Source organism: Chelonia mydas, chromosome 21, assembly GCF_015237465.2.
Source record: "Chelonia mydas isolate rCheMyd1 chromosome 21, rCheMyd1.pri.v2, whole genome shotgun sequence".
NCBI lineage: Eukaryota > Metazoa > Chordata > Testudines > Cheloniidae > Chelonia > Chelonia mydas.
This window is the reverse complement of record NC_051261.2, coordinates 8,926,432-8,952,617: the sequence shown is the minus strand read 5'-3', so window position 1 is coordinate 8,952,617 and position 26,186 is coordinate 8,926,432. Positions and strand designations below refer to the sequence as shown.

The 26,186-nt window shown below is 40.7% G+C and overlaps 1 protein-coding gene across 17 annotated transcripts in view; it reads right to left on the bottom strand.

The window, feature by feature from the left end:
• The window catches only part of USP49 (ubiquitin specific peptidase 49), a 58,468-nt gene that overhangs the window by 15,280 nt on the left and 17,002 nt on the right, over positions 1-26,186 (bottom strand). For 7 of the 17 annotated variants that reach the window (XM_043533291.1, XM_043533289.1, XM_037884838.2 and 4 more), the window contains 5 exons: positions 18,465-18,696; positions 18,221-18,348; positions 7,694-7,839; positions 4,960-6,370; positions 1,079-1,283 (listed from right to left, as the gene is read on the bottom strand). In XM_043533291.1, coding sequence (XP_043389226.1) covers positions 1,079-1,283; positions 4,960-6,342 — 1,588 coding nt within the window. In that variant the 5' untranslated portion in view covers positions 6,343-6,370; positions 7,694-7,839; positions 18,221-18,348; positions 18,465-18,696. The remainder of the gene's footprint in view (positions 1-1,078; positions 1,284-4,959; positions 6,371-7,693; positions 7,840-18,220; positions 18,349-18,464; positions 18,697-26,186) is intronic. The other 10 variants (XM_043533287.1, XM_043533294.1, XM_043533296.1 and 7 more) reach the window with 2 other exon arrangements.

The following is a 26,186-nucleotide window of genomic DNA, read 5'->3' as shown; positions in this document are numbered from 1 at the left end:
GTTTGCTATTTCAGCTGTGCTGATTAGTTGTGACAGGTCAAATAAGTCACTCTGTTTCCTCCCAACTGGATGAACATATAATGACGCCATCATAAATAATCACGTATCAGAATCTGAAATTCAGTTTTGGTGAATGCGGGTGCAAGTACAACTAAACCGCATGATTATTCACAAGCTCAAAATTACTTCGTTCAAAAACGTAAGCAAATGTTCTTGGAAAGTTTTCTGCAGTATTCATCCAGCCCTAATATTAATCCTCAGACCACCAGGAAAGCTAACAAGAGATATATTCTAAATGAGAGTAGTGAGATGCACATGTTCACTTAACAGAAAATACACTAATTTGAGAGTCAAATAGCAATTTCAGCTCATTGGTAAAGACACCTACTAGTCACAAAGAAAGGTGAGCACCTTTTCTCTGACATTGTGGCCCTTTAGAACTCTTTGCCTGAAAGCTACAGCTGCAGAGACAAAAATGCTCAAGTCTACAGTGCCTGAAGGAGACATGATGCTAAGCCTACACTGCAACTCACCAAGACTACACTAAAACTCACATACTGCAGGACAAACAACAACACACCTGGCCAGGACAGTTTGTTCATTTCTGCCATGACAGGGAAAAAAAGAAGATGATAAACTTCCTTTTGTACCTGCCTCCACAATCTCACCTCTCCCCCCCAAAATTACTGTGACTGATTTAAGTGGGGCAGAGGAAGCAACCAACTAAAGAAAGTCATAGTAGGAGGGAGCAGTTATAGATGGGGTCAAAATATATTCTTAGCAATCTGTGCTGCTGAATGTAAGGAATGATAAAAGGAACACCTGGTCAGTTCTGAACTGGTACACAGAAGGTGCAGAAGCTATCAACAGGAAGAACCTGCACCAGAACAGAGTAGTGATGAAGGGTGTGGGTATTTTTTTAAAAAATATAACAAACACACCCCTCTCTCACACATGCATCGAGGTACCAATTTTTAGATTTACACACACACACACAAAAGTGCACTATGAACATCTCTTACCCGGAACAATGGACAGTGTATCTAAGCTGCAGGTAAAGCATCAGCACTTCACTTACTGTTGCATTGGTCACACGCATATATCCTCCCTTCCAGAGCTTCTGTTTCTGTGAACTTGGCCAACATTTCTGTCAGCATGCACTCTGTCTGGTTAACGGGGACAATCCCTTTCTCAATAGAGTGATAGCGTTCAGGGAATTCCAGGGAAAGATCCCAGAAGGGCTCAATGGTGTTGGATTTGTAGTTGCATGTTATGCAGGTGACCTGGAAAGGAAAGGTTTATACACAAATGATGTTATGTGTACACATACCTACAGTATAGGCATTTATATTCACGTGGGCCAAAGAATCGTTTGGTTATGCCCGTGTGGCAATCCAGTCCAGTGGACAGGAAATTGGGCTGGCAGTCCAGAGAAACGGGTTCTATTCCCAATATTGACCATGACTCATTGTGTGATTTTGGTCAAGCCATTAAACCTCTCTACGGCTCTTTCACAATTTATATGGGGATGATACTTATCTTTGTAGCGTGCTTTGAGATCCTCAGCTGAAAAGTGCTATATAACTGCAAAGTATTATTATACATGTCTCAATAGTTCTGAACTATTTTCTAATACTGTCGCCCCTTTTTGACCCAAGTGGCTAGTCAAAGTTCAGGGCCCTGGAAATGTTCCCATTAGGAGGAGAAATCAGTGGTAGTCAAGTATTTCTTTGATCCGATCTTGTTTATTTACAAGGAACGTACAAAGTTCTGCTTCTCCAAATGCAGGAGGAACCAAAAACAAGACAAGTTTCTTAGGCCTTGTCTACACTGCCACTTTACAGCGCTGCAACCTTCGGGTTCAGGGGTGTGAAAAAAACACCCCCGAGTGCTGCAAGTTTCCGCACTGTAAAGTGGCAGTGTAGACAGTGCACCAGCACTGGTAGCTACTCCCCTCGTGGAGGTGGGTTTTTTTTATAGTGCTGGGAGAGCTCTCTCCCAGCGCTGGTACTGTGACTACACGGCAGCGCTTTAATGTTGCTAGCGAAGACATGCCCTTAGCTTACAGCCCCAAACCTCTAGCCAACAGAGCCAAAAGCGCTCTCTTAGCTTTTCCAGGGTCACACTGGGCTTACCAGCTACCTCTTGGCTTGGCTACACTTGCGAGTTAGAGCGCATTAAAGCAGCCCCGGGCGCCCTAGCTCACTACCCGTCCACACTGGCAAGGCACGTAGAGCGCTCTGACTCCATGGCTAGAGCGCTCCTGGTACTCCACCTCAGCGAGATTAACGCTTGTTGTGCCTTCGCTGAAACGCCCGGGCGTCAGTGTGAATGAAGTGTTGTATTACTGCGCTCTGATCAGCCTCCAGAAACGTCCCATAATCCCCTTAAATCAAGTGGCCACTCTTCTCATTGTTTTGAACTCGCTGTAGGAATGCGGATATGCCCTTTGAAAGCTCCGTTTCTGACAGCCAGCTGCTTACGTGCTCCGAGACAAAGCAACCATTACTGTGGGATGCTGTGTGTGTGTGGCGGGGGGTGGGGGGGGTCTGCTGCTCTCTGAACTTACAAGACAGCATGCTGACATGCTCTCAGCCCCCCCCCAAAACCCACTCTCTCCCCCACATACACACAACACACTCCCTGTCACACTCCAGCCCGCTCCCCCGCATTTGAAAAGCATGTTGCAGCCACTTGCATGCTGGGATAGCTACCACAATGCACTGCTCTCTGTGGCTGTTGCAAGAGCTGCTAATGTGGCCACGCCAGTGCGCCTGTAGCTGTCAGTGTGGACAGATTGCAGTGCTTTCCCCACTGCGCTCTGCAAAGGCTGGTTTAACTCAAAGCACTCTACATCTGCAAGTGTAGCCATGCCCTCTCCCTCTCTCTCTGTTCTTAGTATCTGTGTCTTCTGCTTTCCCTCACACTCACTCACTCTCTCTCTCACTCACACATCCACCCCTTTACTCCTGGTCACAATACCCAGTGGAACCACCCTCTCCCCCACACCACATGGTGTTAATTTCTGAGCAGATTCTATTAGGCCTTGTTTTAGGTGTGGCCCCTCAAGTGTTTCTTACAACTACCTTAAGGAAAGGGCACAGTCACACATTAGTTTAAAGGGGTTTTAACTCAACCCATAATAAGGTTTCACCCAGCTCATAACAATACAAAGAATTCATGTTAACATTTAGGGCCCAATTCTCACCATTTCTTCTGTTTGTTCACTTGTGGATTCAAGAATACCATCTATACTCACTTTCGTTGTTATGGTCAGTTTCAGTTCCTGTTTCATGCACTAGCCCTATGAAATCACTCATGCTCTGCTCTGGTAGTGTGGAGGAGGGAGCTCAAATGCACACTGTTCCTCATGTCCTGCAAAATGGTGCTGACCAATAACAAATTGCAGCAAAGTTAAAACTAAAACTAAGGCAGCAGCAGGCAGGGGCATGCAGAGAGAGAAAGGGGAGGAGAGTATATTCATGCAGGTTTGGTGTTACTCTGGGTTCTACTCAGTTTACCGAGCTGGAAAATGACCTTTATGAAAAAAAAAGATTTCTTGACCTTGAGGTATGTTCACTTACTGAAGGGCAAATGTAATTGGTCAGAGGGAGTGATGACTAGCAGTTAAAGCAAGGGACTGAGAGGGAAGACTTCTGCGTTTTATTTTGAGCTCCGTCACTTGCTGTGAGAGACTTTAGGCAAGACACTGCATGGCTGTGTATCTCAGTTTATCCATCCATAAAGTGTAAAGCCTCATATGAGGCTTAATGAAAGAATGTTTGTAAAGCACCCTGGGAGAACCTTGGATGAAAGATGTGATGTGTAAATGGGAGTTGCATTGTCACATATATATAATAAACCTCTTGGTAGGAGAAGCATAACAAATAAAATGGCTCAAAATATATTCCATCACACACATTGCATATAACTCCATAAAGAGTTGTTAATACAGAAGTCTTAAACACTGTGGCTACATCTATGACTCTAGACATGTATTGAACCGTTATAAACAACTAGGATGATGTTTCTGAACACAGAACATTTCGTTAAAAAAAAGGGTATGAAGAGTATGTGCACCGTAGACACCTTTCAAAATGAACGGTGATTTTAAATTAACCCTTGCTTCCCAGAAAACCCAACGCCCATATCTAAAGGGTATATATATTCTCCTTTAATATGCAAATAGTTTCTATTAATGCTAATTCAAGATAACCAGCACTGGGAAAAAAATGGTAGTAACAATAATAGTGTCATGTGTTCATTTTTATGGCCCAATCCTGCAAAGTGTCTCTTGCAAAGTGCTAAACACCTTCAGGGCCCTTTGACATCAATGGTAATTGAGGGCTTGCAAAGACACACAGCAGCTCTTATCATCAGACCCTTGGGGAGTAACGTGAGATACTCAAGGGGAAAATACATCCACAAAGGACCAGATATTGAGAGATGCAGAGCACTTGCAACTCTCACAGAAATCAACAAGAGTTATGGGTGCTCAGCACCTCTCAGGATCAGTCTCAAAATGCCTGCAAATATTCATTTTAAAACAAACTTTATTCTTTTTGAGACACTAAGACTGGATTCTCTGGCCCTCTCCCACAACTCCCCTCCCCCTCTTTTGAGCACAGAAACAAAACAAAAAAGCCAAATTAAGTATAAAGACATTGTGTAAAACAAAAACCAACTTGCACTAGGGCTCAGGTCTTGTCTACCCTGTGTGCAACTGTCATCTTAAAGTGATAAAATATAGCTAAATTCTGATACCTTTAGATGTGGGTTATATGCTGGAAATGCCAACAGATCCCTAACAGCTCTAATACAGTGCTGCAATGAATTCCATCTTCATTAGGGTCACCTACCTAAGCTCTGTTGAGTATCCAGTGGTTCCACAGAAAACAGAACCTCTGCTCCCTGGCACTGAAAGCAGCAGCTGGTTTCAGTGATGAGCTATGTGCATACCTGACTGAGCAGCTGCCCGTGAAAAATGGTGTTCACCACCTTCAGGACCTGCTTGGTGAGCTTCCTCTGTGAGAAAGGGATGAGGATCCTGCGCTTCGTTCCTTCCGACTCCAGCTCCTGCTGCACTTTGTCCAACAGCTCACAGAGAAATTCCTGAGCGTCCTGCTGATCATAACCTCGAAATGCTGGAATCAAACTCCACACGGAGTGCAGCATGGCAAATGGAGACACTAATGCCCACTTCCCAGACCACATGACTCTGAAGAGGGTGTGCAGTTCATGACAGAGAGAAATGTGCTTTGAACTCGGTTCCTTGGGCTGTATTAGTTCTAAACTCCTGCTTATTGAGGACCCACCATTTAAGCCAGCTGGCAAGCTTTGCCTGCCATATGACCCCATTTTATCATTCCTCCCCGACTCATTAGCAGCAGATCCATTTGCCAACTTGCCAGACATTCTAGACTTTCCATTCACGGTTTTGGCTAAGAGTTCTTCAGTTTCACAGAGGTCAAGTGTCAAAAAACATTCTCTGAACTTCTGGAGGTGACTTAGCACTTGAAGGATTGAGTTCATGTAGCATGTGTTTCCCAGATTCCTTAAGCCAGTCACACCAGGAGTCATTAGGGGCTTACGCCGGATGGAATAAAACTGTCTGAATCTGCTGCTCTGCACTCGCCTTGAGGTAGGGGAACTTGCTGCCATCTCTCTAAACTTCCTTGGAATCAAATTCTCTCTGTGAACGTGAGACAGAAGTCTCGCACTCTTTCTAGGAGGAGTGTTTGCCAGTTCCTCCAAAAGTCGCCGTTTCATCTCTTGCCGCCTCTGCCTGGCTGCTTCCTTCTTTCTCTCCAGTTCCTCCATTTGTTTCTTTTGTTCTAGTTTTAGCCGGCCTCTAGAACTCTTATCAAACCAGGTCCGCAGTGCTTTTGCTAGCAAAGATTGGCGCCTGTGCCAGAGAGCAGTGAGCATCTGAGGCTGTCCCTGAGGGGTCCTTTGATGGCTATACACATCCTCCCCCAAAGCCATTGATCGCAATGTCCTCCCACTTCTTGCTGATGGATCATGCTTCTGACTTCTAATAGCAGAAAGCGAGCTTCTTAACAATTTCAAATCACCCTCAGGATTATCATTCAAGACATAGTCTTCACAAAGGTAACAAAACACATACAGATCATTAACTTCCATAGCCAAGGGATGCTTGGTCTCTTCAAAGTGTTTAAGTGCATGTTCCTCAATGTACCTTCCACAGGCCACGTGGGAGCATTTCAGACAAGCCCATATAGACTCCGTGGTGTTGCAGTCTTTGCAGTGCCACTTCTGGGGATTCAGGATAGAATGGTCCTGGGCAAGTCGTAGCCGCCCGACATGTTTGCATCTATCCATGTCTTACAGAAGGCTCCACTGCTGTACCCTTGCAAGACAAAAGGAAAAGGATTTTAGAGCCACAGGACAAATTTAAAGTCACGTCTCTTTTGTAAAGATATAAAAAAAAAAAAGACCTAAAAAGACAGACGTGTCACGTCTTACCAACTCCAATTACAGTATTTCCTTTCACAGACTGAAATACCTCTGGTAGCAATTTTTAAAAGCTACTTTTAGTATCAGTGAAAGATACTGGGTTGACAAACTCCAAAGAATGAAGCTGACTATCCACCTACTGCCAACAGCCCAGGTAGTGCCACTGCAAGCTGACAACATGCCTTAGTGAGCCTGCACTCTTACGATGGACCATTTTAAGGCCAATATTGAAGATGTTTTTGTGACAGACATACCTGTCCACTAGGAACTTGATTGAGATTACAAACTTTTTTTTATAAAAGCCACATAGATGCCAGATAATTGTCATGACCAAACTGGACTATATTTGAAATGAAACCTGAAAGGTAAAGGCGCTATATCACACTATTGGTCTCTTGAAGTCTCTCATTTCCCACCATGTAATATTTTTTTTCTGAGTTGGGCAGGGTGCAGGAGCAAGAGTTTCAAATATTTCACTAAAGTTGAATATAAAAATTCAGCCATGACAAAAAAATGAAATGCAACCATCACATTTATAGGTCTCATGTAGTTTATGCAGTCATATTATGACAACATGTGTCTGTGATTGTATTTGAGCAGATATGGGTTTGGTTTTTGGCTCTTTCACTGAATTCTCCTCAGCAAACCTTTAATTTAAAGGAAGACTTGCAAGCAATATGAGTCACAGACTCACCCTACAAAAACAATTGGATAAATCTTCAGCTGGTGCAACTGTCATAGCAGTATTGACTTCAATGGGGCTACAACAATTTACATCAGCTAAAGATTTGCCTCTATACTTCTAAACTAAGGCCAATATATTTGTTTTTAAAAAGTTGTTTGCATATTACAGCCTTGCACAGAAACTGCAGGTAGAAAATACATTCCAGATTTTTCACTTGTGCATTCTGACATAATGCACAATTGAGTATGTCTGCACACAAAAGAAAAGACAACCAAGTTACTCTATTTTTAAATAAAGTGCAAAGCAGGGATACTGGAATACTAAAGAACCACACGCTTCCAGTTGTGTCTTCTACATCCATATGTTTTATAAATGATTCAGTTATGTTCTACAAATAACATAACCACAGAGAGTTCTTCATGCTAGTAAAATGGTTTCTTTTGTATAATCCAGTCAGTGATCGGACACAAATGGAGAAAAATTGGGATGAAGATGTGTCAGCCAGATACATACATACAATTCACTACTCACTGTGTCATCTTTAAACATTCTTTTTTTCGCAACTCAATGACCAGAGCCTGGAACATCCCCATTTCAGCCAATAGGAGACTTGGCAGTTCTTCAGGAATTTAATTACTACTTAGGTCTTCATCACAAAGCAGCACAGCTTCAAAGCCCTAGAAAGAGAATATTCCTGTGATACATGTAAACAAACTAAAAACAACATAGTAGGGCTGCTTTAGAACATGATTAATCCCCTCAATGGGAAGAGCTACCGCAGAGAATGTATTCATAACAAGGAACAGAATTAGCTGGAAGTCATGACATTAATGCATCTAATAACCCAAATACTCGGTTGTGACAAAATGTCAAATGGAAAAGGGTACTCCAGAATTTCATTTTTCTGATTATCAATAAATCTGCTGATCACACACATAGCCTCTTCTTCAAAAGTTTTTCATAGTGGATAACCTACCATACGGCATAGTAAAATCTCAACAGGAAAACTAAGCAAACTTATACACCTCTTGTGACCACTTTAATTTTGGCTATGCAGCAGGAAAAACTCTCCGTTTTCTATATGTTTTTCACAATAAAAATGTATAAATGGAGAGCTGTCAAATGTAGATGATATTAAAATAAAACAAGCGTAATGGGAAAAAGAGGGGGGGTGCGGGAGATTGTGAAATGCATTCTGTCCATAATGGAACAGGAAAGGTTAAGACAGAAAGAGGGTTGTTATTTATTGTAATAATGAAGAAAAGTCGATCTCACCTCATACACACATTGTGTGATCACAGTACCTCAATACAACACAAAGTAATAATAGCCAGCGAGACTAGCAATATACACAACATAGTTACAGACTGTCATCATACCATTCAAAACACAGTTACAGAACTGGCATGCAGAAAGCCTTATTTCAAAATTCGGAATGCTATTTTATGGGGAATACAGTTGAAATGCAACTAAGGAAATAGCATACTTTCCAGGACATGTAAGATGAGCACTGTAACAGCCAACTACAAATAGTATGCAGACTGCACATTTGACAACTCCATGAAAATACACCTTAGGGTCTCTTAAATTTATTATGCAAGTTTAATTTAAACTTTACTATTAGCACCACCATATTAAGGATGGAAGATTTCAGAGGAAGTTAAACCTTTTCCACTCCATCTTTTGTTCTCCTCTATTTGAAAACAGCAATACAAGTGGCATCTTTAGAATTTGTATGTCTCTGCAACAGAGATACTTAAACATCAGAGTAACTTTTTTTTTTCCCTGGCTGTTTAAAACAGCTCTGGATTTAACTGTGCCTTTTACTTGGGCTGCGCTAGTTCATTCCCACATGCCAAATAACTGGTAAGGCACTTTCAGAAATAAAATGAAAAACAAAGAATGGGAATGGTCTATTTATAAATAAGTTCAAACTGTTCCCCACCACCACCACTTATTTCTCTTTCTGCCTTTCTTTCCTTCGTTCTGTTCCCTCTCAAATCTTGTCTGAAAATTGTGGAATAATCCGGTCTAGTCTTGGTGAGACTAAGTGGCATTGATTCCAGCTCGAAAGAAAGTAGACACTATGGTAACATTGACAACCTTCATTTACATAAAAGAATACTAATTATGTTGCATCATCAACATCTGCAATTCTGCTCACTGCCATATGCGACAGTGTTGGGAATTTAACCCTTAAGCCTCACAAAAGGTGCCCAGAACTGCTCCTTACAACCAAAATAAATGTGTTTCAAACAGTGTCTAGAATTTCTTATTATAAACAGCAGTGAAGTGCTTCCTTCACCGGTTTCAAAAAGACAGTATTCTTAAAAGGCTTAAAAATTACCTCAATTTTCCAAGAAACCAAGAAATCCCAGTAGGTTGTTGGTTTTAAACAAAAACAAAACAAAAAATATAGCCACGAATAAGATACAGCATCATACTATAGTGTTTAACAATAAAAACATGCTGTCCGTGTTTGAATTACAAGGCCTTTGACAGGTTTCAGAGTAGCAGCCGTGTTAGTCTGTATCCGCAAAAAGAAAAGGAGGATTTGTGGCACCTTAGAGACTAACAAATTTATTTGAGCATAAGCTTTCGTGAGCTACAGCTCACTTCATCGGATGCATTTGACAGTTTCTTTTATTTTTCCTGTGTGGACTAGTAAGATTTCCTGCTATTAAAATAATTTTATTCTTTTAAAATCGTGGTCACTTAGCAAAATAGGCATTTGGAGAGCTAGATGCATTTATTCACGGCACACAGATATTCTCAACTTTGCATATAATATTACAACCTCCTTTCTCCTTATATAGCATATTTTCTTGCGAGTGCAGGCCTAGGAGCATACACCAATTATATGTAACTGCTCTGGAAGTGACAACAAAGGAACAGTTTTTATTTACTCAAAACTACTTAAACATACATCATCTTTCAGGTTTACTCCTCCTTCAGCGTCTGTCACCAAATGAAATCTTTCCCCCTTCCACCACATTGGTTTTCATGTCAAAACTAAAAAGCAGTCTGCATAGCCAGCTGGGGTGTCTGAAACGTCTGCATTGCTCACTAAACATGCCCTCCCCATCTCCAAAAGCAATTTAGACTTGCCAGATACTATAATCTGAGCTTCAACTGCTTCCTAGAAGCAGTCAAATCCCTTCTTCAGAGCAGATCATGAATTATTGACTCATGTTAGCCATGCTCCTTCTGAGGTCTGAGTTCTCAAAGTATGAGTTTCTCAGCAACAAGTGTAATGAAGGGACCCACCAATGTCTGGGGCTCCTGTTCTCGCCCACAGACACATGCAGGTAACTCTCATTAATGAAGTTAGCAAGAGCTGTATGCACGCAACTGAAGACAGAGGTCAGCCCGTCTCTGTTTTTATGCAACTATTACAAACAACTGCCAGCTACTTCCTACTTCAGAGGAGAGGATGAAGTCAACATGGACCAAAGTAATGGGGAAAAATAAAGAGCAGAGCTAAAGGAACACAAAAAAGAGAAGAAAACTGTAAGATGCAAATAGTTCCAGAGAAAAATAATTAATCTTATTGCAAAGCCTGTAGAGAGCTGAAGTAATTTAAAATGTCACGACTCTCAAACATTAAGTCATATGGTTGAAAAAGCAGGCCTAGTATAAACTGAATAACGACTGTTTTAATACCAGAAAGTTAACATCCTAGCACGTTTTCTTAACCACTTAGAACAAAAAGCGAGTTAGCTCTTTTTTGGTGAGATTACAGTAACTTAGTTTTATGGGCACCTTTTATCTAGCATGGGACATCTCAAACTTTTCCATGCTGTGGATCTCATTTTAACAAACACTATCTCAGAGACACCTCCTCTGCTAGTTGCTGACTGCTTGGGCTATTTTCCTGCCTCATGAATAGCTGAAAAGCAGTGATTGCTCTGGATGGAGATATGATACTAGGGGAAGTGCTAAACTTCATTAAAATACACCTAAAAAATACATTAAACAGATGGAAATAAAGAAAGAGCCAGCACCACTCAACTAGCCAGCTCTCTGGTGGACCACCAGCAAGGGTTCCATGAACTGTTGTTTGAGCAACTATAATCTATAAGGATCCGATAGTGCTTAAAACTGGTGCCAAATCCCACTTTCCTTACTTACATGGGTCCTCCTAACCCCGTAATTTACCTGGAGTTAGATTCTCTGCTGCATCTCTAAGAAGCATAGCACAAAACCCACAGTCCCAGGGAAAAAGGGGCTAAGGTGGCTTTAAGCCACTTTTTCAGTCGCTCTATACCAGGGGTGGGCAAACTTTTTGGCCCAAGGGCCACATATGGGTATAGAAATTGTATGACGGGCCATGTATGCTCACGAAATTGGGGTTGGAGTGCGGGAGGGGGTAAGGGCTCTGGCTGGGGGTGTGGGCTCTGTGGCAGGGCCAGAAATGAGGAGTTCAGTGTGTGGAAGTGGGCTCCGGGCTAGGGCAGGGGTGTGGGAGAGGGGGGAGTGAGGGCTCTGGCTGGGGGTGCGGGCTCTGGGGTGGGGCTGGGGATGAGGGTTTGGGGTGAAGGAGGGTGCTCCGGGCTGGGACCAAGGGGTTTGGAGGGCAGGAGGGGGATCAGGGCTGGGGGTGAGGGTGTGGGCATGGGAGGAGGTCAGGGGTGCAGTCTCCGGGCGGCGCTTACCTCACGCAGCTCCCAGAAGCAGCGGCATGTCCCCCCTCAGGCTCCTATGTGGAGGCGTGGCTAGGCGGCTCTGCATGCTGCCCTGTCACAGGTGCCACCCCTGCACCAATGGGAGCTGAGGGGTTGGTGCTTAGGGTGGGGACAGCATGCGGAGCCCCTTGGCTGCCCCTATGCATAGGAGCTTGAGAGGGGGGAACATGCTGCTGCTTCTGGGAGCCGCGCGGAGCCACAGTACGCATGGAGTGGGGCAAGCCCCCGACCCTGCTCCCCAGCTGGAGAGCTGGAGCGGGGCAAGCCCTAGACCCTGCTCCTCGGCGGGAGCTCAAGGGCCTGATTAAAATGTCTGAAGGGCCGGATCCAGCCCCCAGGAGCTGTAGTCTGCTCACCCCTGCTCTATACTAACCCAGAGCTGTCCCAGGGCTTGGAGAGCACACACCCTAAGCTTGTGGCCCATCTAAGTTACAGAAGCCTTCCTGGGCTTCCCTACCTCCCCAGTGCTGTAGCATTTAGCGTTGTGTCTCACCCCCAACAATCCACCCTCCAGGCTGGGGCTTGTGAGAGGTTCTGTGTGAGGCTGCCTTATAGCTGTCTTCCACAGTGCCTGCACCAAGGGACTCCTACCACACTACTCCACTGTAAAGGGCGAGAGCAGGGGGAAGGATCTCACCTTTATTGTCCAGTCCATAATGCTTACTAGCATGGACAGTTAATGTAGAGTGAGCAGGATATTGCTGATGCATTTTTAAAAGGACAAAAACTTCACCCACCACTGAAATACAGCAATCTCTGGGTAGAACATGACAGCAATGTTTTGTGGTCATTTAGGGCAGGAAATGAACAAAGTTTCTTTAACTTGTAACACTAAAGCATACAAAAACATGAAGCCATTTAGCCATGTTTTGCTCTAACAGTATTTACTGACTATCTGAGAAGTATTTTTCAGCGACTAGATGTAAGAAGTGTTTATAAATGAACATGTGGATATATTATTATCCTTTGTATTGTACCTTTCCTGTTTGTGTCACATATTTGGAAACAGATTGAAGAAATCTATAAAGATTTGGCAATGGCCACAGTTTTGTTTTTAACTTATGTGTGTGAGAGAAACATTCAGCAATGATGAGGAGTGTTGGACTGACAGCCCTGGAAACTGAAAGTTCTCCATTTATTCATGGGAAAGGTACTGAGCAGGGAGCAGGAAGGTTCCTCCACACCAACCTACCAAAGTCCCTCATCCACAATCTGGAGACCACCTTTAATGGTGGGAGGAAAGTTCACCCTCAATGGCCCTTTCATTGATTTAGTCCACCCACTGAAACTGGCAAGAGGAAAAAAGAGCAGTGGCAGCTTTGCTGTTGTAGACACCTGTCTACTGTGAGCTGAAGTTACATTAATACTGACTGAAGGGGTTTTTTTGTTTTTGTTTTAAATAAATGCGGGGAGGGGATACATGTTTGAATCCCACCAACAATAGAAAAACAAGGCTCAATTTGAGTCTAATTAGGCCAGCTAATTTTAAAATTCTGATGGAAATTTTTTTAATTTGTCCCTTTACTTTGATACTGGAGCCTACTTTTCAAACATGCAGTCTTAGTCTTATACGGCAGAATTTTCCCTCTGCTGCGTACGTTCAGAAGTTCTCAAACTGGAGCTGACAACAGGGAGAAAAGAGAGAAACGTGTCTAAAATTGTGTGCCGATTGTTTAACCAATCCTTTTGCAAGGATCACATACAATGGCCGAGCGTCTATGACTGTACATGGATACTGAACGTCTGAATCTATCATTCTGTCAAAACTGGGCATGTAGCTATCAAACGTCTCACAGTTAAAATGGTAATTGGCAAACTGAGAAGCATACCCATTCTGTTTGTTCACTGCTGCAAAGGAAATGAAACAGAGCAGGAAGGATGAGTTTTGTGATAGCCTCCTGTAAAATGCAATAGAGTAACATGTTTCTTTTCTTGAAGGAAAGTGAACCAATATATTCTTATTGTTTTAACTCTGCTGACCGGACTGCTTGGTTTTATTTCATTATTCATAGGAAAATGCTGCAGGAGGGTGTTTCCTAAAAACGCCGGGCTCTCTGAGATAGTGTTTCTGTTAGTCATTTTACAAGTGAAATTGATCTAGACTGTTTTCTTTAGTGAATTATTGTGCTTAAGGCATTTGCGTGTGTTCATGAGTGCAGTTCACTTGTTGGTATTTATAGCAAGTTAGACTTTTCTATTGCACTAATTTATATTTACTTTTAGTACTATAGTTTGGGCAATATAATTCTGCTTCATTTTTTTCTCCTCCAGCCTTAAACTTACTTGCACCCCCTAATGTCCAAGTGTAACTTAACTGCATGAACAAGAATACACCACGGGATTACTGTTAGGTGTGTTCTCATTTCTGCAATCCTCATTACTCTGACATTGGTCTGACCTGTTCTTCTGGACAAGTAGGGATGGACATGAGCTTTAAAAAAAAAAAAAAAAAAAAAAAGCCATCTACCTGGTTCATAGTCAGTCAGGTACATTACTGGTGTACTGGCCACCAGAATCATCTGCTGACTCATAGTACATGGTTGCTCAGTTAAAAACCAAGCACTTTTTTCAGCTTTTCTTTCTCCATGGAGTAGTCACTTGACACTGAAATCCATTCTCCCAGTTAGACTCTTACTTGCTATTCGTAAGCTTTCAAATCCCATCTCTAACAAGTAGTAACAGTCTTAGCAATTTTTTGGTCTGTACCTAAAGCATATTTTCTCTAAAGCTGTCTGCTCTATGTTCAGTGATTGCTGGATTCTCTCTATTCAAGATGACAAATTCTCAAGTAAATGGCCTGGAGGCAAATTAATACAACTGCCAAAGAAATAAAAAATAAAAAGAAAAGAAAAAACATTAGCAAAAGCATCAGAAGATTGTGAATATACTGCATCTTTGAAAGGGGAAGGGCAATCAGACCAGAGAATTAAATAGCTGCTGTAACTCAGAATAGAAAAACACCAAAGAAGTCTGGTAAATAAAACTCAAACCCCTAGTACTTGCTCAATTCTGAAACATACTTTGCTAATAACACACACAAAGAGGCCCTCAAGATGACTAGTGCTCTCTGTTTATTCTTTCTGAGTTGCAACAAACTCATGCAAGTGTTATCTTACCTCTGTATTTCAATGTACAAAACACTTTAGCAAATCTCAGGGCCTAATGCACATCTTTCTGCTTTCAAGAGTCAACTTAAGTTTGGAACACAAACACAAGAGCGATGAACTAAAACTCAACCTTAATGCCAACTTCCACAACAAGCTCTATTTTATTAACTCAAAGGAGTTCACTATAACCATGTTGGTGTTAAACAATTTCTGGGAGTTCATATTGTGCTGTAAAAATTTGGTCTGGGCTGAAAGCTGGAATCTTAGAATTTTCAAATAAAGGTGGCCATTGCAAAATGGGGGAGGGGGGAAGTGTGGAAGTGTTAAAAAAAAATCCTATTTAATTTGACTTCCACCTGAGAATTTCAGGTTAGTAATATGGCCTCTGTAGAATTTAGCCATTCATACAAACCAGGATGAAAGAAGCTAAAAGTGAAGGGGCTGTGGGTGGATACTGGAATTCTGTGTGCTTTTCATTCAATTACAAATCAGTATTAAACTGAGTCTAAAAAAACCCCCAAACCCACAGTTATTCCAATAAAGAAAGGGACATAGTAAGGCTCTAAGGATGGACTCAAATTCTATCTGAAAAGGCACAGCTGGACACTGGGAATAGTGTTCCTGCCCTGAAAAGTGCAGATATTTTTGAGAAGGATGGATGGAGATATAGAGATAAAACCTGCCTCACACTGACAAGATAAATAACTTCCACTGTTGAGCCTCCTGAATAATCATTCTGATTCCATTCAGAAATATGAACAGAGATTCTCAACAGAGATACTGAGACCCTGTGAACCTACAACCAGGGGGGAAAAGTCCACCAGATTTTGGGGGACTAAAAGATAAGTGACCAAACACATTTACCTCCTCTTCCTCACTCTCAACTTCCATTCTTCAGGTGTGCAGCTAATTGACTGTTAACTGATTTCATGCAGGTAGTGTATATGTATATTACAGCACCAGACAAATTATTAAGTCATAAGATTCTAGGAACTACACAGACTCAAAAAGGGCTGAATTCAGTTAAATACCCCCCCCCAGTCTGATAATTTCCACTTTAGTAAAAACATGACCTGTGTGCCCCTTTAGGCAAATGACAGGCTTATGAGCCATAGAAAGCTTTTAGCAGATTGTGTCGTGTCAGATGAGGGACAAAAATGAAAAGCATCTCTTTTTTCCTTAGACTCTGGAAGCTGAGAGTACTTTAAGAAAAGGATTGCCGTCTCTGAAATTATTTTATACATGAGGAAGGCACTACACAATTCTAACTGTTTTTGTTATGCTAGAATAAATTTGGAGCTTTAAAAAATCCTCGTGTCTTCATGGAACAAAAGGTCACACCTCTAAAACACAAGCTCATAAATGCTTACGTTTGAAACCTTGTCTTCTAAGTGTACAATATCATAACACATCTTTTCCTGCTGAAACAGCTGCTATCTTATGGGCCAAAGTTGATATCCACCAGGAACTTAGCTGACAGTTTATGGGTTGAAAATAATCACACAAAGGCAAACAGAAAAGGCGGATTCCTTTAGCTCTCAAACCCATTTCAATATAGCCCTCTTAAAGGTTGAGCACACCACATTTTGCATTGCTGTCCCTCTGCTAACCAATCTCTATTGTTCCAGACACCCTTTTAGAGCTATGTCCATTTTTCAAAGAAAGACTCTGACATCTTATGATACATAAGAATGGTCTCAACAAAAATTATGTATTTCTCTTATTTCCTTTACAGACAGGAATATTTGCAATAAAACCGGATATTTAAGAATTGATCTGCTCCTGTAGGGAAACAGCAGCAGGAGCAGATGAATGCTTAAAACAAAGATCCTGTTTTTTTGTTCAAGATCCCTACTGAGGGAAGAAAAAAAATCCCAGAAGACATGTTACACAGGAAGAATTATTCTGAAGGGTAATTGTTATCAGGGTTTTCCACAAGGCATCTGTTACTCTTTAAGAGATTCCCTGTGTGGCTGAATCCTCTTCACCAGGATTATAGTCCTTTTCCCCATGGCTATGACACTGCTCGGTTGACTTTATGAATTTTTGATGCTGAAATGACAGATTTAAAATATTTGTGGCCATGCGAAGTACCACCCTGACTTTCCCCCGCTTGTCAGCTAGCTTATCAACAGCCTCCTGAATAAGGAAAAAGTATATCATGCCTGCAGTCAGGACCTGAATCCTCATTTAATTTCAGGCTCCTAGACACCATACACAGGGGGGCCTCTTCATCCCTTAGGGATGGTCTACATTACCCGCTGGATCGACGGGCAGCAATCGATCCAGTGGGGGTCGATTTATCACATCTAGTCTAGATGCGAAAAATCTACCACCGAGCGCACTCCGGTACTCCACCAGGGTGAGGTGTGCAGGCGGAGTCAACGGGGGAGCGTCAGCCATTGACTTACTGCAGTGAAGACACCGGATCTAAGTACGTTGACTTCTAAGTAAGTAGCGTAACTTAGATGCCCACCCGCCCCAGTATAGACCAGGCCTTAGAGTCCCAAAGATTTTCTCCACACCTTCTTTAAATCCCCACTGAAGCCCATCAGTGCTGCCTACTTAGCCAAAAGTTGCTGTTAACATAATGAAAATGCACACTGAAGCCTCTACACTTAAAAGTTTTGCAAGCGTAACTATAGTGATTAGGAGTGTGAACAAAATAACACCCCCGCCCCACCTCCAACTGACAAAGCTGTGATGGCAAAAGCTCCAGTGTAGATGCAGTTATACTGGCAAAAAAGTGTTTTCCAATAAAGCTTACTTTGTTCCATGAACTGGTATCGGCTATGCCAGCAAAAGAACAATTTTGCTGGTATAAGATGCATTTCCACTAGGAGGGCTTGCCAGTATTGCTATATCAACAACCCTTTCTAGCGTCAATGAGGCCTGAATGTACTGCTCTTGCAGAACACCTTCCAAGAGGGACATTCAGACCTGAAATCGAACTCAGATCTTCTTTAGGGCAATGCAAAATGTTACCACTAGTTCAGGATCAACTTCTGAACTTTTTAATTAAGTTCTTTAGCTTAAAGAGCCTACGATCTGTACTCAATCATACACATCTCCTTTCATAATGCAAAACCAAGGATTAAAAATGGTTTTGGAAGGTAGAGAAATAAATGTAGGTACCAAAAGGTGGAGGTAGCCCTGGAATTGTCCCTGGAACTAAATATTAACTAGACTGCTCTTCCATTTTAGAGAAGAAATTCGTGCAAAAATGAGCCTGTTCTTTTAGCTGATTGAATATCTGATTAACTCACTTTGCCATAGCTGGAGTCTAACTCAACTGTCCATTAGGATCTGGAGAATACCAGAGGGACCGAAGAGTTCCAAGTCTGATCAGTCAGAGGATGGGCCAATAAAACCAACAGCAATCCATGCCAACTTCCTGTGGGGAAGAGAAAGAACGTGATATGGCTAGGTCATTGAGGCCTTTTTTTTCATGGCAGAAACTACTCATGATATTACCTTATGAGGATGTTAAATTATTTTTAGATGACTTACTTCTCCATGCTGCTTCTTGTTGCAGTAGAGACAGAGCCAAATAGATACAGGCACAACTCCCATTTATTGCTTACAACAGAGCTGAATTTCTTCCCAAATCTGAAGACCAAACTGCAGACTTGTCCCTGCTCCTTTCTTTTGCTGGAGAAATCACCACCTTTCAGATCTTCTAGGCCTTTAATAGGCTGGAACCTGGCTATCTCGGGGGATGCCTCTCTCTGAGACTGTGACCCTTCAAGATAAATGCATTCATCAGCTATGTTGGAGCTTACTTTATAGGTAAGACTCAAAGATCCATAAGGCTGGACTCTTAAAGCAAGTGGCTCACTGCTACCAAACGCACTCATACCAGTTATCAGGCTCATCATGCATCTCACTCCCTTCATAACAAAATGCCAGGTTCATATCTCCACTTTAACTCCTCCCTTCTACTACATCTGCAGTAACTACCCTACGAGGGATTTGGGGGAGGAAACAAAAACCACAACACAACATTCTATCAAGCATACACAACTCTATTATGAGAGGAAAGGGTCATGGATACAGTCTGATTTTTTGTGCTCAGACTCAATATTACAAGTTTTCTAATTAGTTTTCTACCATTTTCTACCATTCTGTGAAGGAAAAAGTAACTATCCTTCTCTATACCACATTACATACAAATATTACTTTTGTAAGAAAACTAACAGAAAATTCAACCTTACAAATCAGCCTTACTTTTGAATTTCATGTGGGTTTTATTGTGTTCGTATCACAGCCTCCATATTAACTTTCTATTTTTCATTTAACTCAAAGACTGTTGAACCCAGTGAGCCATGAGGTAGAACTCTGGCTGCTAAGCAAGGTTTTGATCGTTACACCTGTTAAACCTTCAAGTAATTATTCTGACTCGAACTAATGAGCTAGGTAATTTTTCTCTATATAAGAGTCTCAAATTACAGAGCTTTGGGAAGCAACCTTTAATGCAGTGAAAAGATCACACAAGTCTAGAAGTTTGTTTAGAAAGGGACTCCCCTCAAGGTTCACTGGCTCAAAATTTTGATTTACCCTAAAAATAATATTTTCTGTTTCAAATACTTAACACACTGACAGTCAAATTTGGAGGTCCTTATTCAGTCAAGCTCCCATTGACTTTTACACCTAAGTAGTGGATGAGTAAAAAATTAATAAAGATTTGCTCACAAAATAGCTACATTTTAATGGGATGATCAAACTTTGAACTCACCAACTTTGAGAATGGCTGTTGAGAAACTGGGTTTCCCCAATGCTATATGATCATGGAGTGAACCAGTACCTTTGTTTTAACAGGGTTACCAAGAAAGTATAAAATGTGAAAAACCACCATTACAGGTTCCGAAGGTCCTTGAAAATGCTTAAGTTAACTGAGCATCAACCGTGGATGTTATATTGAATTATTGGAATGCTGTGTAATTCTCATTTTATGGCAGTTTAGAATTTATAACTGTTTTTTACTCACATAAATAAAACCTTTTCCATTAATTTTAATAGGCTTCTAAGATGTTTTGTTTTTTAAATCAACATCAAGTTGAGAATCATGTCAGAGTAGTCTGCATGTGTGAAATGTATACACAGATATACTTAGTAAGTATTAAATACAAACATTTCACTTGTTTCCTATAATCTCCATCATTGGGATTAAAGGCGAAAAGTCAAGGCACAAAATTCTGCTATTAGTTACCCTGTATAAACCTTGAGTGACTTCAAAAAGAGATAAATGACCAAAATCTGATATGGAAAAGTGCTCTGAGTTAGAATATTTTTTTGTTTTAAATCTAGCTGTACAATACAAAGAAATAATTGCGGCTCTCAAAATAACAGCAACCAGGTTTTAGAATGTATAAATTCAGTGTTTTCTATTTCCATAACCTATGCCAACATCATCACAGATCCTGATTCACAAACAAGATTTCTCGAGAAGCCCCCTCAGTGTAGAAACCGCACCATTCTTTAATAATTGTAGTTTGTATTATTGTAACATGTAGGAGACCCCAGTCATGGCCCAGGACCCCACTGTAGTTGGTGCTGTCCAAACACAGAACAAAAAGACAGTCCCTACCCCTAAGAGCTTTAAGTTGTCTACACATTTTCTTCCCTTAACATCTCCTTCCCTTACACACCAAAATTGTAACTACCAAAACAGACGGGGCCAGAACATCATGTTGTGTAAATTGGTGTCACTGCACTAAAGAAAAGTCAGTGGAACTATGCCAATTTACATCAGCTAAAGATCTGCCCCCCAGTTTTTACTTTCCCACATTCTCCAAACTTTCAGGGTGCAGACTGAAAGAGATAACTTTCTGCCTCCCTCTGCATTTACTAATGCCCCAATCCTACAAATATATGAGTTTGATAAAATTAAGAATGCCCCTAAGTGTTTACAAGGTCAGGATCTAAATTCTTGATGGAAATCCTGGTGAACAAAAAGCCTTACAAATAGTAAAGTGCTGCAGAAATTAAACAAAATGAGCCATGTTGTATTTCTGCAATGTGCCATTTTCCTTGATACTCTGCACTTTTTAATCACGGCCTACTATATTTCAACAGAAAATATACAGATGTTTTAAGAATGCAGAAACCAACATCTTAAAGATGGAAGATAGATTTTTAAATATATACATATGTAGATATCAATGATTGCATTTCCTATCATCTGCTGTGTAAAGCATAGATTCAAAGCTGAAGTTAATTCTCATAGCTCAGACATTATGTTAAAAATACTTCTGGATTTCACAGGCACTTTTTCTAAGAATAATTTGAACAGAATCCCTCTGGCTGTTTTGTCAATAATATTCATTAACAGGATGACTGAACTATTTTCCAGTACTGGAAACACTTTAAAGACAACAACAACAACCTTGAATGCCACATGTTTTGATCTACTGCAGAAAGTGTTTTAACTCATCCCTTAATAACTGTTATAACAGATAATTACTTCCTACTGTAGTATTAAAATATGTATATGTAAGAGTTATAAGAAACAAACGTCTCAGAAGTATGTTTTATAGCTAGATCACAGAGAATTCTCTCAGTGCTGATCACACATTCAACTGGTTCAATTTAACAGCCCTCATACATACAAGCAGGCCAACATTCTCTTCAAGAATCTCCTCACAACAGACACAAAAGATGAATTATACTAGACAGTGAGGATTTGGTAAATTATGGCCAGTTTTCTTCTGCTTTTCCTCCTTCATTTTAATTCACATTCATCTTGGCAAAATCTTAAAAAGACTATTAACTAATCTCCTAAAATAACATCACAGCTGACACAACATATAAAATAAACAGTCAGTTAATAACCCAAATAAGCATGCCAGGACCAACAACTCATGTTATTTTAAAATAATAATATATAACAACAACATCCCCCATCACAAACTATCAGATTGTGGTTTCATTGTTTTCACAGCCAAAATGAATAACCAGCCATCCATATTAGACTTAGTTACAGCATTAGATATATGTAAAGGATTTCTGAGTCACATTTTGGTGTACTTAAACAGAAATGGGTTTCAAAGGCTTCTTCAGTACATGTTGTTTGAGACATATTAGAGATTAAAACATCAGAATACAAATGCTCAGTAATCTAAGTCGTTTTTCCATCTTTTTTTGCTTCACTTACCAATAAATAATGGTATTTCTCTTTTAAATCCCTTAGAGGAAAAAAAAAAAAATCAAAACACGGGCTTCTTTTACATCCTCTAAGAGTTTTTAAAAAGAAATACTGTTGTTAATTGCCAAATGAAGGAAAAGAAAATGACAGGAAAATGACTGAGACAACTTGTCCAAGGACAACCTGGATTTCAAAATCTTTTCTCCAACATCATCATCCCCATGTATTATTATTTGTACAAAGCTTGTAAAAAACTATATTATATGGATTTTGTACATCTCCTCACTCTAGGGGAGGCTTCTGATCTGATCTGACCCGCACTTAAAAATCCTGGGTGAACCTACTGCTATGCCTGACCCAAGGCCCCTCCACAGTTTTCTAATTAACATAAAAAAGTAGAAAAACAGAGATTTGCCTGGCACTTCGCTAAATTCCTCCTTTTGCTCTGTTCACCCATTGTGCCCCACTTAAGCGAGAATGTATATGGCTTACTTGCACTGTCCCAAAATGTAAAATAAAATGCAATTGCTTCTCAGTGGTATTTACAAGGAAACTAAGGCAGCAGGCCAGCTTTCATTCTAAACCTCAGGTCTGGCAGGCTGGACAGTCAACGCACAAAGAATTTTTGCATCCCTATCAGCAGATTTTCTGGTAAGGCAGAAAGTAATACAATTTCGCTTGTTCAGACCTGTTGTTGTTCCAGACTGCCTGACAATAGGGTTTTCCTAGCTTGCATACTATGGGTCCATCTTAGCCTGGCCGGAATCCTCTCTGAAGGCTTATACCAGATGTCTCTGAGAAATACACAATCCCCCTCAATAATACACCTAGATATTTGTGATTCTATAGGCAGAAGGCGGGGATTGAGAGCTTTGTCTCGGATATGACACCACAGGCAATTGGTCTCCTTGAACAATTTAAAATCAGTTGAGATCTGATTCTGTAATGTCTGTCATTTTAACAGATGATCTCAGTCAGAGGTTTAGAGCTCACCGACTCAGTTAATTTGTCATCAGGTGACTGGTAAACTGGAGAAGAAATAAGAGGAGGAAAGGCAAAGAGGTTATTTGATTGTGATGTCACAGTCCCACCATCAACAAGCAGCTGTTCATAGGCAGCACCACGGGGAAAGGGTTTCACTAAACACATTTCTGAGTGTATACCGTACCCAAAGAAAAATTCTCACCCACTAAATGTGCTCTTTCTTCCCTATTACTCAAAACTCATGTATTAGGTTTCCTTCAACCTACTACCCAGGGAGAAAAACGAAATGTATGAGCAAATCTTGGCGTATGCAAAAAAAGCAAGGTGAAAAGCAGAGTATTACAGTTTCATATTTTCAGCCTGCCCTTTTAAAAAAAATAGTTGCCAGTTATTTTCATTCTTTATTTCATCATGAATGCCATATTTTCTCAAAAGAAAAAAAATTGTGAGACAGATATTCAGTTCATGGTGTACCTGTAATTCTTAACTAATTAAAATAAACAGACCTCCTTACAATCTTGGTCTGATTACAGATTAACCCATGACTGGCAGCAGGACATAGATTTACCTCCTCGACTAAATCACTTCTGCATCTGTATTACAACTTATAGTTCTTTAAAGCTTAGCTGAACAATTTTTAGTATTTCCTGTTCATTGTATTTTCACAAAATAAATGACTAAATTAAATGTTTAGTGACTTTAAATCTCAACCTCTCCAAAGCTCAAATAAATGACATGCTCAAAAAGTTGTTAGGTTTCTGAGTAGCAGCCGTGTTAGTCTGTGTTCGCAAAAAGAAAAGGAGGACTTGTGGCACCTTAGAGACTAACAAATTTATTTGAGCATAAGCTTTCGTGAGCTACAGCTCACTTCATCTAATGCATTCAGTGGAAAATACAGTGGGGAGATTAATGCACATACAGAACATGAAACAATGGGTGTTACCATACACGCTGTAACGAGAGTGATCACTTAAGGTGAGCTATTACCAGCAGGAGAGCAGGGGGTGGGGGTGGGGGGAACCTTTTGTAGTGATCATCAAGGTGGGCCATTTCCAGCAGTTGACAAGAACGTCTGAGGAACAGTGGGGGGTAGGGGGACGGAATAAACAAGGGGAAACAGTTTTACTTTGTGTAATGACCCATCCACTCCCAGTATCTATTCAAGCCTAAGTTAATTGTATCCAGTTTGCAAATTAATTCCAATTCAGCAGTCTCTCATTGGAGTCTGTTTTTGAAGTATTTTTGTTGAAGAATTGCAACTTTTAGGTCTGTAATTGAGTGACCAAAGAGATTGAAGTGTTCTCCGACTGGCTTTTGAATGTTATAACTCTTGACGTCTGATTTGTGTCCATTTGTGTCCAAAAAGTGGTGGTGTTTTTTTTAAAAAGCAAGGGCATACCACAATTTTACCCAAGCTCCTCTCTCTTGAAACACTTAATACCATATTCAAGCTTAGAACTCTCTCCCCGCCCCCCGCAAAAAATGAAACCATATTCCTCAAATCCTGAACAACATTAGGAAAGCAAGAATAAATTTTTCTACACATAAACAACCTTCACTATTCTCCCCAGAGTTAAAAGGCTAGCCAGCACAACCTGCTACTTTTCACTCGTCTGCTTTTATTATCCCTTACAATCTGCCTAAAAACATAATGACCATCTAATTCCATGAAGCTTGAAGACTGGCAGTCACATTCAATAATAAGCTAATGGTTCCTTTCTACTGAGAAAACCGGTCAGCTGCCAACCTGAAATAGATTTTTATTTTATATTTATAGAAATACTGTTTATATTAAATAGCAAACGTATAAAATTAAATAATTCTCAGCGTGCTTCCTAGTGGACAAATTTCCACTTCACAAAACCACAACTGCCAATAGGGGAGTCAGCAAAGAAGTCAAGGATTAAGCAGACATCAAAACAGAATTACCCTTTCACCCACAGAGGTGTTCTCTCCAGATGCATTAGTGGGAGAAGTTTGTCATGCTGTTTCCCATGCTATGCCAGTTTTGGGAATTTGAGATCCTATACTATCAGATGTTGAGCAACTATTCAAAGGTGCTAAGTGTCCTCAGCTTCTTCTGATTCCAACAGGAGTTGAGAGCGCTCAAAGCATCACAGGTTCCAGAGTAGCAGCCGTGTTAGTCGGTATCCGCAAAAAAGAAAAGGAGCACATGTGACACCTTAGAGACTAACAAATTTATTTGAGCATAAGCTGTAGCTCAGGAAAGCTTATGCTCAAATAAATTTGTTAGTCTCTAAGGTGCCACAAGTCCTCCTTTTCTTTTTTCAAAGCATCACAGGATCAGTTCCAAAAGGGGGACAAAAGAACTATTTCAGAACTATTGGTCAGATTGACACCTTTCACCAGCACTAAGTTTCCTAATAACAGTAAAATAAATTTGAAGTTTATATATGTCTAGGACACTGTGAATAAGAAGCATTCATAAAAGGTAAAGACTTGTCACCTGTTAGATGAAGTGCCAAAGTTGCTACTTTCCAAGGCCATCCTTCCCCTCTAATTAGCCGTTTCCAAAGTTTGTACACATTGCAAACGATTCTTGAAGCATTTACAGAACTTAACTGATTAAAACAAAACAAACAGAAGTTTTTGCAACTCAGAATTAAGGTCAATGGAAAGTGAGACTGCAGGTCACAAAGACACTGAAAGAATGTTTAGCTGGAAAAATTCTGTCCAATTCAGTTTAATGGAAAGGGATCATGCTTTGTGCATCACAAGCCAAACCAACATTCTCAGAGATCAAACATTTCATAAGATTTGAGTACCACTGACGGTATAAGTTTGGCATTAAGAGGATTCTTAGTCTAATGGAGTCATGTTGAGTAAAGAATGTTTACAGTTTGTCAACTAACAGTTTGACTTCATAGGCTTCAGCTAAGCAGTAACAGAAATTGTGCTTATATAGCACCTTTCACAAGGGCAGACCAAGGTATAACAAGCAAAGCTCAGTCAATCAGAGTACGCAAAAGAAACCAGCAAAATTTGAGTTTGGATTGAAAAACAGAGATAAATAGACCATGTCAAACTTGCACAGGCAATGAATTCCAAATTCAAGAGGTGCAGTAGCAGCTGGGAAGCATGGC